This window comes from Anoplolepis gracilipes, chromosome 9 (assembly GCF_047496725.1).
Source record: "Anoplolepis gracilipes chromosome 9, ASM4749672v1, whole genome shotgun sequence".
Classification (NCBI taxonomy): Eukaryota; Metazoa; Arthropoda; class Insecta; order Hymenoptera; family Formicidae; genus Anoplolepis; species Anoplolepis gracilipes.
The window spans coordinates 1,911,851-1,928,060 of NC_132978.1; the positions used below are offsets into that span (position 1 = coordinate 1,911,851).

The 16,210-nt window shown below is 29.5% G+C and overlaps 2 protein-coding genes across 2 annotated transcripts; one reads left to right on the forward strand and one right to left on the reverse strand.

Annotated features, from left to right (window-relative positions):
- On the forward strand, window positions 1-1,750 carry LOC140669454 (60S acidic ribosomal protein P1). The gene is made up of 4 exons (XM_072899314.1): window positions 1-238; window positions 824-977; window positions 1,346-1,447; window positions 1,659-1,750. The coding sequence occupies exons 1-4, from the start codon at window positions 167-169 to the stop codon at window positions 1,670-1,672; spliced, it is 342 nt and encodes a 113-aa protein (XP_072755415.1). The 5' UTR covers window positions 1-166; the 3' UTR covers window positions 1,673-1,750.
- A 97-nt stretch (window positions 1,751-1,847) lies between these two features.
- Window positions 1,848-6,525, reverse strand: LOC140669453 (synaptotagmin-5-like). The gene is made up of 8 exons (XM_072899313.1): window positions 6,380-6,525; window positions 5,735-5,893; window positions 5,357-5,538; window positions 4,833-5,026; window positions 4,624-4,731; window positions 4,412-4,532; window positions 3,972-4,315; window positions 1,848-3,900 (listed from the first exon to the last, which is right to left on the reverse strand). Exons 2-8 carry the CDS (start codon window positions 5,878-5,880, stop codon window positions 3,595-3,597), a joined length of 1,401 nt encoding a protein of 466 aa, XP_072755414.1. The 5' UTR covers window positions 5,881-5,893; window positions 6,380-6,525; the 3' UTR covers window positions 1,848-3,594.
- Window positions 6,526-16,210: the final 9,685 nt, after the last annotated feature.

A 16,210-nucleotide genomic window follows, 5' to 3' on the forward strand; every position in this document is an offset into this window, starting at 1 on the left:
TCCGCTGTGGAAGGCTCGTGGAGAGTATCTTCTATCTTCGATCTCTTCCGCTTGAATCCGGGAACTTGAGTGCTTGTTCTCTCTCGTGGAGCTAAGGTCGTATCGACAACTTGCACCAGTTTTAAAGTTCCATCTGATTCTCAGAGACTAAATTTAAACACAAAAAATGACGACCGAAGCCGAGCTCGCTTGCGTTTACTCCGCTTTGATACTCGTCGACGACGATATCGCGGTAACTGTAAGTATCGTTTCACGTGGTTTCATATCGTGGTTTAATTTCATTATTCTTACCGATCTCATTAATAAATGTGTTGCATTCTTGATATTATTTATTTGTTAAATATCGCATTTACATCGCCTACGTTTGTGTGTATTTTTATTAAAATTTTTCTATTTAAAATTACATTGTTAACCTCTCTCTTTAATCTCAAATATAGCATGATACATCTGTGAATTCTATTATATATTCTATATAGTTATACTTTTAATATACTTTAACGAATATATTCAAACGTACAAAATGCATTTATTTCTTACCAATGTTTACAGCAGAAGATTGATTTTGTTTATAACTGTAATATATATAATTGTGGTATTCATTTGTTAATATGAGAGAAATATTATAATGAAGATTGATGAATAAACTTAAATCAATTTCATTAACATAATATATTATGACTATTATAAATAAAGGCATTATGGATAAACATTTGTTGTTTGTCGCAGCTTCTTCTGTGAAAAAAATCTATGTGATAGATATTGAATAAAAAATAAGAACGTAAATGTATGGCATTATTGAATTAATTATATTTTTGTTCTACAGGGCGAGAAAATACAAACAATTCTAAAGGCTGCAAATGTAAACGTTGATTCTTACTGGCCTGGACTTTTCGCCAAGGCTTTAGAGGGTGTAAATGTTAAGGAACTGATCACCAATATCGGATCTGGTGTCGGAGCTGCACCTGCAGGAGCAGGCGGTAAATTTATTTCTTTTTTTCAATAGCTATTTACAACCATGTTTTGTAAATCTTAATTTTTCTTTCTTTAAGCTAATTAAAAAAAATTGCACATTTTTATCCTCTTCATCCACTGATCTAGACTATTCAGTTATCTAGCCCGGTCAGCAAAAGAGGAGAAAAAAAATAAAAACAAAAACTCTCTGATTTTATCCAAAGATATAATCGTCAAGTTTTTGTTAGTAACATTACACAAAAACTATTTTTATTATAATCTCAGTTTTTTAATATAATCTCACCTGTCTAATGATATTTTTACTGGAAAATCTTTTTATAAGTATTATCAATAATTCTATTTTAAAAATAACATTTATATTTTACTTTTGCAGCTCCTGCTGCTGCAGCACCTGCCAGCACTGAGGCTGCCCCAGCCAAAGAGGAAAAGAAGAAGGAAGAGCCAGAAGAAGAATCAGATGATGACATGGGCTTTGGTAAGTAATATCAAATTTAATATTTAATGTCATAAAAATATGACAAAAGAAAAATATAGACGTAAAGAACATTCAATGATTAATATAACATGTATTAGCTACGGAATATAGATATGATGACAATATTTCAAAATGAGAATACACTGAATCAAATCCTATTCAACAAAATCTTTATTCTACATTCTTAATTGCGCTATTTTTTTGGTTACAGGTTTATTCGACTAAGGTCAAGGATCGTATTGGTCCATTCCTTTTATATATGTACAGTTACATTGTACAATAAACAATGAAACAATTTGACAAGTATATACTTTCTTTTTAACCTTACAAAAGCGATCACAAACAATGAAGATATAATTTTTTTTTTTATTTTTTAATAATCTTTTTATTATGTGCTCTCTCTTTCTATATATACGAATATCAATAAAACATGCATAGAACATGTTTGACAATCTGTATATAGGATGAAAATATATTATTTTCTATCTCTGTCCTGCTATACACACATGTACATCCGAATGTCTCTATATTTGTTTTCTATAATGTGTATATTCTATCAGTGAACTACAATTCTAACCATTTTATTATATATTTTGTCTTTGGTATGCTGATTGATAATATTTTAATAAATTTAATTAATCTCACTTTATGTGATGTTTAAGCCTATTTCTTTTGCATTGTCATCAATCATATCGAATTATAATATCAGAAACGAGAAATCAAATTATTTTCTTGCAATGTATGTCGAAATAAACTTTTTTTATCATTATTCGCGTTCGATAATATAAATTAATAAAATATATCGTTTTTCGCTTCCTCAATTGATAAATAGCTGTAAATCGAGTTTTCCAGCAAGCATGCAACACAGTGTCCATTAATGCAAGAGGTAACATCAGTGTGTGTTGTTCACACTGTGTTATATTGTGTCTTGTCTCCCCTATTGTAATTCGTAAAATTTATTTTTGCTGGAAATAAGACATTGATTGAATTATATATGTGCATTTACTAATATCATAGATAATAAAAGAGAAAAGGATTTTTCCGTATATTTTACAAATCCATCCTATTAAACGCAAAGTATATGAGAAAATTCATTTATTCCAATATATTTTGTAAGAAAAGAATTTTACATGAGGTTCTCGTTTCTATGTCGTAATTCAATATGATTACAATGAGGAAACAGGAACGTTGATAACAAATTATTCCATCATTGAAAGAACCTGCTTTCATTAATGGATTCATTTTTTTTACTTTTTATATAATAATTTGTTTCGTGTAACAAAATGAAAATAACTGTATATGTATCGTTATATAGTATAGAATCAACTTGTGCAATTATTACAATTTATCATGTAATAATTTAACTTGATGACATACTTGTGCTTTTCTAAATTGATTAATTTAGATAATGTCCTGTCGTTTCATCGTTAATCAGTTGGTGTATATGGAACGGAAATGGTCGTCATAAAATTTTTGATGTACATAAAAATCTAGATGTACATCAAATTTCCTATTATTTTTTCCTTTAAACACGATAAAAAAGTATACGTATAAAATATGCACACACAGTATATAGCTGTCGATAAGATAATCTGCAAAACGTATTGAGTATTGTTCGATATGCGAATTGATCCAACTGTTCGGCGGTAAGATTCTAATATTTCATTGTCAGTTTAATAATCGATCATAAATATAATACGCATAAAATTCAGAGTAAGCAGAAGAGTAAATATCGCTATGAATAGTTTGACTGTCGCACTTGACAGACTTTACCAATTTGCTAGTAATATGCTATAAATTTCAATAAAAATAATTGTTAATTTTATACAGTCGGAAGTCATATTACGAAATCTGCAATGTTTTCAAGGTGCGTCAATGCAAAAAATATATGTACAAATTATAATTAGTTATACGGCGCCAGCGCGTCAATTTGCATCGTAAAAGAAATATATATTTGGAATCGGTATTCATTTGAATATTGAATATGTTAATTCCAATATTGAACTGCTTTATCCAATTCGAGAATAAAAAAGATGAAATTCTTAATTTTTCGTGGAAGCGTTTAGTTAATAATACACATTTCAAAACAATTATACGATACGATGCATTTTCATATATTTTACTTATATTTTAACAACGATTCTCTTCTAATCTTTCGACTCGCCGTTATCACTGTGTTGCGCTTCTGGTTCCGATAATGGTAACCATTGCGCTGACGCGCCTTTGCCGGATAATACACGCTGAAATAATTCTCTTTGGCACGAGCCGGATACCTCGCATTTGGCCAAAAGATCGCCGTTGGCTCGTAACACAGAGAATTGTAAGATACATTTTGATAACACGTCGCTACTGATGTCAAAGCTAAGGATATCGTTCCATACGGGACTAGTAGTCTCACGCTGTATACCTGATTTTTTCTTCTTAAGACTCTTACCATCCTGAATGATTGACACCTGTAACAATGCAGAACAATTAGCAACAAGAGTAAAAATATTCAAGGAAATTTTATCTATACGTTACGTACTTTTACGTATGAATTTGCGTTCGCGGGATCGTCGAGAACGGGTAAATTTCTCGCTCTGACGACGATAATTGTCAGTTTCTCTAGAGACAGCTGGTACGAGATGGAAACCATTAGTTCTCCTAGAGGTGGTGCTTTAAAACCACCCTCCACTCCGTATCGCAGAACTGGTTTCGTGAGGGTGATCAAGTTTATACCGAGATCTGACACGGAGCATAAGGGAAGCTGCACGTAACCCAAACCTCGGTGTCGTGTAAATGCATCAAAATCATAGAGCAGAATTTCTAATGTCCTTCCGGCTAATGATGATGGAGGCGTTATTTCGAAGACAAAATCCTCATCGAATACTAGAGAATGAAATCAGATGTATAAGGTATTTTTCTTATATCTTTCTTGAATAAGTTTTTTTATGATAATTTTGTGAGTAATGAGAAAATATTTACCGGGATTCAGAGTACGCCTGTGTATCGTAGTTTGCCATACGTTGCTTCGATCAGGTAGCAAACGTATCTTAGCGTAAGGATCTGCAGTTCCACTCAATTCCCGAGCACGAAGATCGTGCGCCTTTAAAGAAGAAAATTATTTTTCCAATTTACATATTTGGCGAGACGATAAATATAATACGTCACATACACGTGAGAGATAGAAATGTTACCTCGATAAGTCTCACAGTAAGTATTCCAGCGGTAACGTCGTAAATCAATCCCAATTTTAATTCACCTCTGATTTCATCAGATGATGAGGTCGAAGAGGATGAGGAGAGCTATAAATATATAAAAACACAGTTATATGACAGATGCGGTAATTATGGATGAATTAATATAATAATTATAATATAATAAAATTGTACGATATATAAAATACCTTGTGTCGTCGAGTTGACTCGACAATTTCGACACTATTTAATCGGGAGTGAGATCCGTCTATACTTCGCAGTTGCGGCCTGACGATCACCATGCGCTTCTCGGATGCGACCACTGTACCTTCCGGAAGAGGTGGCGCGAGAGGACTCAACGGAGACGGAGGGATGTCATCCGATTCCGAGAGATGCTGCATAACTGTAAAAAGAAGATCCGGATAAGAAATATATATATACAGAAGAAGAAAAATAAGGTAATTCTTTTAATTTATATATTATATATATTTTATTATCTATTCATAATTTTTTTAAGTAGCGTTGCGTATGTCATATATAAAAATTTCGAGAATAATTTTGTAAAATATATTGAAATTAAACATATTATATATCGTACTAAATTAACGTAATTCTTTTATCAAAATTACTTCAATTTTTTTCATGAAGTAATTTTTTTCTTAATATAATCATCGCGGTTTGTTTTGACAATCTGATCATTTTTTTTAATAGAATTTTTTTAAATAAAACTTACTTCTTCTAGGAGAATCGCTGGCAATGCTATCAAATACATGATCGGACTGCCATTCGTCGTCATCAGAGTGACTGTCACTACGCCTGGTAATTTTATTATCTCGCGAAAGCGCGACACCAACTAAAACATCCTTTGACGATCTGGCTGCCTCCTCGGCTCTATCTAGTAAATCCTTTTCAAACCTATAAGAGAATCGCATTATTATATTCCTTTTAGACATTTATGTATCTATAAATTATATGCAAAATAAAAATTATATTTTTTACATTTTTTGTCAAGCAATATTATCTTGTGATTTCAAAATAATTTAAGGTAATTAGCCGTCTTTATTCGAACATAGTGAATAAATGCATATCCAAAAAACACAAAGATACGTGCCAGTTAAGTGGTCCTCCGACGGAAGTAAGTAGCGGCGATCGTCGACGGCGCGCACAAATGGTGTAGACAATCACTGCCGAGATCGCCCCGGTAGCGGCTCCAACTGTGCCCAGAACGGCAACTACTCCGGCACCGTGAACATCCATCTTAATTACGAACCTGTATCCGCATCGTTACGTTTAAATCTTCCGTCAACGAATGATCTATCACGATTTACGTATCGCGACGTATTGCGACTGCAAACAGCTGTCATTCGATCTCGCCAAAAATTAATCGCAACAACATTTTCGATTTAAAACCGTAGTTTATTTTGCGAATTTTTTATCTTTCATTAACATATTTCTCTTTGTGTATATTATCTCTTTTTAATGTAAAATTGTAATTTATAAAAAGATCCAATTATTTAAGTTACTACTTAATTTCTTATTCCAGACGACGTTGATGCAACTGATACACACAAAAAAAAAATCCTTTACAAATCACTGATGATCATCTGACACTTATTGTTTTATTAAAGAGCATCTTAGGTTACCATTATAAAACGAAACACAAATAATATTTACAATGGAAATGTAACGCAAGAGACACAGAGATTATCAGTCCGACATACGGTAGAGTGAGAGATAAATGTACGTCAATACTTACTCCAGTTCGTTCCCGCGACGTTACATTATTCTCTTGTTCAACTGGAACGAGAGGCAAGGGCTATTTCTTGGCCCTCCAATAAATCACAAGAGGAACATCGCATCAGTAGCTTCGGAAAGCAATTCGTCACGTCCACTTCGCGACTGTCCACAGCTACATATATATATATATATATATATAATGTACATATATATATATATATATATATACACTCTTTCATCTTGTAGACTCACCCCCAGAAGAGCGTTTCTTTGCGCCTGCGTTCGTATACGAGCGATAACGAGGGATCATCGAGCGACCTTGAATTAGAGGGTAAAAAGCATGTTTCGTGTACGATTCGGAAAGTTTTCCTACCATCATCTCGTTTACATATGCACAAAAATAATCAAGGAGGATGGAAGTGATAAAGAAACATTCCGCAAGGCTAAAAATTTACAAAAAATTTATAGTTTAAGTTTTTTATATAAGCCTTTTAAAATTATTGAAAAAAATATTTTTCGGATAAAAAGTGTGTAATAATCATTAGCAATCAAAGTGTAATAATTTTTTACATAATTTCGACTTATTGTTTAATAATCAATCCTATTCTCGATAGCTTTAAGATCTTATTGTCAATAAATAAAAAATAATTTTAATGATTTTAAATTTTAATTTTTAATACTTTTGTATTTATTATTTCTTTCTTCTCGTTGAAATGAAGAAAAAAAAATTTAACTCTGATATAATTCGTAATTTCTTAAAATAATTTGCTGCATATAACACTTAGAACCGCGTGAGCTTAAATCCGGCACTGAGAAGAATGGCTATTTATCTACTTATCCCACATTGATACGTCAAGAAAGAAAAAGAGAGAGAGAAAGAGAGAGAGAGAGACAGAAATCGATATCTTTATTGAGATTTCTGTGCGTAATCGCACTCTAAATCGCTCTTTCGTGACCCAGTATCATTTTCGTACTAGTTCAAATCTTGAATTTTGTTTACAAAAATTTTTTTGTTTAAAATGTTTGATAAAAACTTGATATGTACATTTAATGCGATAATTTCTTTTTTTATATATCCATATATAAAAAGAGAATAAAAGTCTAGCATCGTTCTCACGAAATCTTGTTTATGGTTCGACATATATATTGCATTTTTAAGAGTACATTCCCCAAAGATATTTTTTTTCTTTAAATAAATAAATATATATATATATATATATATATATATATGTGTGTGTGTAATATGTACGAGATGTAATTAAATCAAGCAAATATTTGTTCTAAATAAAATTAAATATAAACAATTTCGTTAATTTTTAGCATCTTTATCATATTTAGAAAAACATTTTAAAAAAAATTTAAATGTACTTATATATTTGTATATTTTGACTTATTTAATTGCTGTTTTATATAGATTTAGAGAAATTTCAGTATAAGATTGTCCATTTATTGATTTAGCCATGATAAATTCAATATTAAAACAGATATTAGAGATATAAAAAAATTATATATTATATATTATATATTATATATTATATATTATATATTATATATTATAAATTAAATATATAATTTGATTTTAATTAAATATATATATATATATATATATTTTTTAAATATTTAAATATTAGTTATTATATTAAACTTTTACACATAAACATATAGGATATATAGGTAATATATATAAATACTATATAAAAATAATATGTATAAAATTATGTATAAAAATAAGAAAGAAAAAGAAAGAAACATCTTTTAGAACTTACAATTATTAGACATAAAAGGAAACAAGTCGAAACGTTATTGACTTTGATTTGCATATACTTGTGTGAATATTTATATATGCATAAATACACGCTTGTGTGAGTAACGTGTTCTTTACATTTGTAACTGAACATTTGTAGCTGTCTCTTATTTCTTCCAGGGAGAAACCTGAGAGATGCCATGAGCCCGTTTTTTTTGAAACGCTTTTTCCCCAAGACAGTGGCGCTAACTAGATCCATTTTATAGCCGGCAGAATTAAATGGCTGGATTCACTTTTTGATGCTACGGTAAAACGACCGATTGGTTCGTGTCCGTGCTGGATTTATAATTGTAGCTAGGAAAGATACACGAAAATCTTTCTATCACTATAGATTTATTAATATATATTTTATTATATCTTATTTCATCTCACATCTTTTTTCATCTTAATATATATTATAGATAACAATATAGCTATATGTACTGGTAGAGAAATTATTAAAATTATGTATATATATAAAAATTTACATATTTATTATATATATAAAATAGAAATCTTCTAAGATACAACTAATTGTATATACGTATTGTATAAAAAAATATTTTAATAATAATTTTAAAAACATATATATAATACGTGTAGATGTATGTGTATATGTTATTATTAAAATTATTTAATTACTTTTTACAAAATTATTGAACATACGCGCACATAAAGAATATTATTTGATACAATAAATCTCTAAGATACAAAATAAATTAATTATAAATTAATTGTACCTTATTGTTAGAAAACCTCTATTTTTTCAAAAATAATCGTTAACACCATTGACATAATTTTCATTACATGTTTGTTCATTATAAATTAATAAATGTAACAAGAAAACAGAATCGTTCGTACACAATATAAGATTACTTTGCAATAAGTTAAAATACATTTTGCGAATTATAAGTATTTTGTAATCGCGTTACACACTTTAAAGTGCGTTAAATGTATTAAATAATAATATAATTTTAGTTAGAGAATTTTATATGCATTATAGAATTACTTAATATATATATTTTATTTTGTCACTAATAGTATGGGAGAGGAAGAGAGAGAGAGGAAGAGAGAGAGAGAGAAAGAGAGAGAGAGAGAGAGAGAGAGAGAGAGAGAGAGAGAGAGAGAGAGAGAGAGAGCACATTGTCCTTGACGTTACGTGAAGTACATTGCCGATATTTATGTAAAATATTTTATTAATAAAAATTGAACTTTTGAAGAGATTAAAAAACACATATTACAAATTCGCAAAGAATGAATATGATATAAAATTTAATATAAAATATATTACAAAATGTGTAAAATACATTGTAAAATGTACAAAATACATATTATATATAATTAATTCAATGGTACATATAGAGAATTAATTATATTACAAATATATTTTACAAAATTTAATTAAAACGTCACCGAGAAAGGCAATTAAGAGCTAGGCGCAGATGTATACAAAATTTAATATAAAATATAATTTTAATTTTTAATTCAAAATAATTTTATTACATGGAATTATACGAAATATCCGAAATTGACCTATATAATTTATTAGAAATTTTTAAAACGTAATTGATATAGTCTATATCACGACCAAAAGATCGAATTATTAATAAATTTATCGATACGTCTCTCTCAATTAAGAAAACCTAGAATTTTAATGGAATTTTATGTTATTGTACGTATTCTTCCATTTCGTGTAATTTTACTTTTTACAATAAGTATATAATAAATATAATTCATACATATAATATAACGCAACTTAAATCTATCTCTTACGCAAATAATATCTTATACTATTTTAATAATATAATATAATATTGAAAATTCATATTTAATGTTCATATAATCTTATGCAATATAATATATAAATCTTATGCAATATAATATATAACATACCATAAATACAATGTTATACCTGTATAATATACATCTTAATCTAATAGATATGCATATTATATACGTACATACAATAAATAAGTTACATTTTTTTACGTTTTTCATAATTAAACTAAATTTTATTATAAATATAATTTTAATTTTTACCTAATAATGTTTTAATACTTGTTTTTACAGTTTTTATATGTAATTTATATTTAATGAATTTTTTATTTTATTGAAAAAAATATTAAATTTTTATATTTTTACAATTTTATATTATCTTATTTTTATATTTTTTTCCTTAAAAATAAATTTAATTTTATAATGGCTATAATTTTTCTTTTATTAAATTTTATGTCTTTTTTAACTAGCTACATCAGCAAAAACCCGATAAAGCAAGATTTGGGGAGTCCTAATTGGAAATTTGCGATTACATATTTTTCACGTATTGTGGCCAGAATTGACCACGTATTTTCAGCCAGTTGGACCTACCTTTTGTTGCTCCTGGCTATTCATTTTGACTCGATTTCTACGAGCCAGAACTTGAGGAAGAGCAGTAACTTCTTCCTACTGCCGGTTAATTATTATCGTCGGTAATAAGACGATTTATATTTGTTTAAAATCATACGATATTATAATCGTTTTGTAGACGCGTTATTCAATCGTCAAAAGTCGTAAAAGATAAATATAATCGCATACATAAAGAAAATTGTATTCTCGAAATATATACTACATAAATAGTATCTTCTCAATATTCTAAGATATTCTTAATAAATAAGCATATTTTCTTCTTTTACGTGATATATTTTGAATTACCTTATTTATAAATTAAGTAAAAAACTAATGTATATATATTTAACTTGTCAAAGTTTTAATAAATGGCAAATGTCTATTTGTAAAAATTATTTTTTAAACACGTAACTATTAACTGGGCAAATTATTTTTTGTTATTAGGATTAATAATCTTAAATATTAAATAATATAATAATAAAAAAATATTTCTCATTCAGCATATATATTCTTATATGTTAAAAATATATTCGAAACTACTCTACTCTTTATACGATTTTTCTCTTAAACTTAGAGAATGCTTTTCGCTTATTTTAAAGAAAAATATTGTACATAGATAAGTAAAATATATTCTTAAAATGAGAATATAATTTGTTCGGTGTATATATGTAAGATATATAGTATGCAAAAATATTAGCATGCATATTAACCCCTCTGTCGGCGGATCATTAAAGATTTGTATCATTAAAATTGTTTTATAAAATTCATATATACATATATATAATCAAAAAAATATTTCATGTATCTTATATAAAATTAAAATAAATATCGTATATTTTTAATTTAAAAATATTTTTCTTTTTTCTTTAATTTTTAATTTATACAAATATTATATCTATTTTAAAGTTTAAAAAATGAATTAAAAATATAAAATTTTATCTTGGAATATAATAAGTGGAGTATAATCACAAAAATAATTTTTTTTATGATTTAAAATCGACCCAAAGTTCGCCATGCACGCGACTATCCCGCCGTCCGAGGGTTAAAACAACGGATTTATCTACAATCTATACATTTGTCTACACAATCTACACTCTGTCTACATAATCTACAAATCTATACGCAAATCCGTTGTTTTAAAAAAAAGGTTTTTTGTTACTCACCGACACTGATGCGCAACGGCGGAGTTGTTGACATTGAAGCTTGTCTGTAACATACAATATAAAATCCAAATTATAGCAATGTTTAAAATAATTAATATTAAGAAATTATTATGTACTCATTAAATTTGATATTTGATGGATACAATAATAATACGCAAATATATGTGGAATAATTTTATAAATTAAAAAAATAAACTATTTTTTAAACAGAAACTTTTGTAAGATTTATGTAAAAGTCTTTATCGCTGACTCTCTTTTACTTAAATTATTCAAACAAATAAACTAAATTAATTTGTATAAGGTATTTATAATAATTAATGTAGAAATAATAAAATAAAAATAATACTTACCCTAGGGTTGCTCCGCCGGTGCAGGATGCCTCTTCTAGGCCTCCTCCTCCTCTCAGATTGTAAGGGACGTCAGGAACTATTGTTTTATACGCGCGATATACTTTTTTTAATTTGTTGAAACCACACAAAAATAAAATCGCGAAATATTTTAAACCGTACAAAAGTAAAAACGCGCGATAGTTTGACGGCACTCCCGTACTTTTACGCGCGATACTTTGACGGCACTCCCGAATTTGGGAACGATCGAAAATCCCATTTCATCACGCACGAGAATCATACTTGAAGTCGACAAGTCGGGCGCGATCAAACTCCAAGCAAGAGTTAAGAGAACGAAAACACGACCGCGATCGCGATGAAGCCGAGAGCCGAGACGAATGTCAAAAACAATAGCGCGCTATATGTCACCAAGGTCGAATGTTACTATTTTATTTCGAAATCATTTTAGACGTATTTTAATACGTTAAGATTTATCGTAGTATTATTGCATATTATTCGTATTATTATTACGTATATTATCGTCGCGAGAAACGTGTACGGCGCGCTCGACCTCGAAGTGACCGAACGCGAGGCGCACGTGCCGGCGCCGGCGCCGACATCGGAGTAAGAACACGTGCGCACACTACGCCCGCCGGAGTAAGAATGAATGACTCATGGCTGTCACTAGTCACGTACGCCGTACGCGCCGGGCTCCCCTCTCTTACTATGGAATGCATGACGTCAAAGACAAGGTCGAGTATACTCAGTCTCTCACTCTCTTTCTCCTCGCGCCAGACAATAACAAATCCACACTATACTACGTGATATAATTTAACGCGTTGAAATATGTACAATCAAATGATTCTAAAATACATATAAAATTCCTTAACTAAAATGATATTATTATTCGATTTAATGCGATATATTTAAAATACATGAAACGCGATTACGAAATGTGTGAAATACTTCAACGAAAGCAATCTTATGACTTGCTGTATGTATGACTATTATAATTGCACGATTTATTTATTATATTCGTAAAAAATTATATCAACGATGTGTGTGTATGTGTGTGTGTGTGTGTGTGTGTGTGTGTGTGTGTGTGTGTGTGTGTGTGTGTGTGTGTGTGTGTGTGTGTGTGTGTGTGTGTGTGTGTGTGTGTGTGTGTGTGTGTGTGTGTGTGTGTGTGTGTGTGTGAACAATTATTTGTAAAAGCGATAGAAATTTATATTATAGATACACATATATATTTATAGACGTATATAATAATTAAATATGAACTAATAATGAAAAATATGTACAAATTTACTGCCTTATACGTACTTATTACATTTACTAAATATGTATAACTCTCTGTAATTATAGAAATTTGTCATATTATATTAAATAAATGTTCTCTCTTTCATCGTAACTATTTAATTAATCATTCATATAAATTACTTATCAAAATTAATTAACCGAGATCATTGTTGCAAGAGACTCATATATAAGTATATTTATAATGTAATTTTATTTTATTTAATTACTGTAATTTTATACATCTATTGACTCGTTTAATTCATCTATTTGTCGCTTTGAATTTACAATTTTAATAGCAGGACCTTTGATATATTAATTTCGGGAAATGAAACTTTATTAATTACTGTTAATTAATGCCGATTATGTAATTGACATACTCATACGCGATTGATAATATGTGTCTTCTAATATCCTCGAAAGTTCAATTTTTATTAATAAAATATTTTACATAAATATCGGCAACATACTTCACGAGCAATAATGTATTTTAAAATGCTCGGAAATTCGCTTCTGAGTTATTAGGAAAACATATTTCGCAAAGAAGGTATCGTTCTTCCCGCGGATTTTAGCGATACCTTCTTTGCGAAATAAAAAAAAAGTTTCATTTCCCGAAAGCGACATAAAATTACAGTAATTAAATAAAATAAAATTACATTATAAATATACTTATATATGAGTCTCTTGCAACAATGATCTCGGTTAATTAATTTTGATAAGTAATTTATATGAATGATTAATTAAATAGTTACGATGAAAGAGAGAACATTTATTTAATATAATATGACAAATTTCTATAATTACAGAGAGTTATACATATTTAGTAAATGTAATAAGTACGTATAAGGCAGTAAATTTGTACATATTTTTCATTATTAGTTCATATTTAATTATTATACGTCTATAAATATATATGTGTATCTATAATATAAATTTCTATCGCTTTTACAAATAATTGTTCACACACACACACACACACACACACACACACACACACACACACACACACACACACACACACACACACACACACACACACACACACACACACACACACACACACACACACACACACACACACACACACACATACACACACATCGTTGATATAATTTTTTACGAATATAATAAATAAATCGTGCAATTATAATAGTCATACATACAGCAAGTCATAAGATTGCTTTCGTTGAAGTATTTCACACATTTCGTAATCGCGTTTCATGTATTTTAAATATATCGCATTAAATCGAATAATAATATCATTTTAGTTAAGGAATTTTATATGTATTTTAGAATCATTTGATTGTACATATTTCAACGCGTTAAATTATATCACGTAGTATAGTGTGGATTTGTTATTGTCTGGCGCGAGGAGAAAGAGAGTGAGAGACTGAGTATACTCGACCTTGTCTTTGACGTCATGCATTCCATAGTAAGAGAGGGGAGCCCGGCGCGTACGGCGTACGTGACTAGTGACAGCCATGAGTCATTCATTCTTACTCCGGCGGGCGTAGTGTGCGCACGTGTTCTTACTCCGATGTCGGCGCCGGCGCCGGCACGTGCGCCTCGCGTTCGGTCACTTCGAGGTCGAGCGCGCCGTACACGTTTCTCGCGACGATAATATACGTAATAATAATACGAATAATATGCAATAATACTACGATAAATCTTAACGTATTAAAATACGTCTAAAATGATTTCGAAATAAAATAGTAACATTCGACCTTGGTGACATATAGCGCGCTATTGTTTTTGACATTCGTCTCGGCTCTCGGCTTCATCGCGATCGCGGTCGTGTTTTCGTTCTCTTAACTCTTGCTTGGAGTTTGATCGCGCCCGACTTGTCGACTTCAAGTATGATTCTCGTGCGTGATGAAATGGGATTTTCGATCGTTCCCAAATTCGGGAGTGCCGTCAAAGTATCGCGCGTAAAAGTACGGGAGTGCCGTCAAACTATCGCGCGTTTTTACTTTTGTACGGTTTAAAATATTTCGCGATTTTATTTTTGTGTGGTTTCAACAAATTAAAAAAAGTATATCGCGCGTATAAAACAATAGTTCCTGACGTCCCTTACAATCTGAGAGGAGGAGGAGGCCTAGAAGAGGCATCCTGCACCGGCGGAGCAACCCTAGGGTAAGTATTATTTTTATTTTATTATTTCTACATTAATTATTATAAATACCTTATACAAATTAATTTAGTTTATTTGTTTGAATAATTTAAGTAAAAGAGAGTCAGCGATAAAGACTTTTACATAAATCTTACAAAAGTTTCTGTTTAAAAAATAGTTTATTTTTTTAATTTATAAAATTATTCCACATATATTTGCGTATTATTATTGTATCCATCAAATATCAAATTTAATGAGTACATAATAATTTCTTAATATTAATTATTTTAAACATTGCTATAATTTGGATTTTATATTGTATGTTACAGACAAGCTTCAATGTCAACAACTCCGCCGTTGCGCATCAGTGTCGGTGAGTAACAAAAAACCTTTTTTTTAAAACAACGGATTTGCGTATAGATTTGTAGATTATGTAGACAGAGTGTAGATTGTGTAGACAAATGTATAGATTGTAGATAAATCCGTTGTTTTAACCCTCGGACGGCGGGATAGTCGCGTGCATGGCGAACTTTGGGTCGATTTTAAATCATAAAAAAAATTATTTTTGTGATTATACTCCACTTATTATATTCCAAGATAAAATTTTATATTTTTAATTCATTTTTTAAACTTTAAAATAGATATAATATTTGTATAAATTAAAAATTAAAGAAAAAAGAAAAATATTTTTAAATTAAAAATATACGATATTTATTTTAATTTTATATAAGATACATGAAATATTTTTTTGATTATATATATGTATATATGAATTTTATAAAACAAT

Coding starts and splice junctions, on each gene's coding strand:
- LOC140669454 (XM_072899314.1), top strand. CDS start 167: ATGACGACCGAAGCCGAGCTCGCTTGCGTTTACTCCGCTTTGATACTC. Junction 239..823: donor ACGACGATATCGCGGTAACT/GTAAGTATCGTT, acceptor TTTGTTCTACAG/GGCGAGAAAATACAAACAAT. Junction 978..1,345: donor TGCACCTGCAGGAGCAGGCG/GTAAATTTATTT, acceptor TTACTTTTGCAG/CTCCTGCTGCTGCAGCACCT.
- LOC140669453 (XM_072899313.1), bottom strand. CDS start 5,880: ATGGATGTTCACGGTGCCGGAGTAGTTGCCGTTCTGGGCACAGTTGGA. Junction 5,027..5,356: donor CAGCGATTCTCCTAGAAGAA/GTAAGTTTTATT, acceptor TTCTTTTTACAG/TTATGCAGCATCTCTCGGAA. Junction 4,316..4,411: donor CAGGCGTACTCTGAATCCCG/GTAAATATTTTC, acceptor TTCATTCTCTAG/TATTCGATGAGGATTTTGTC.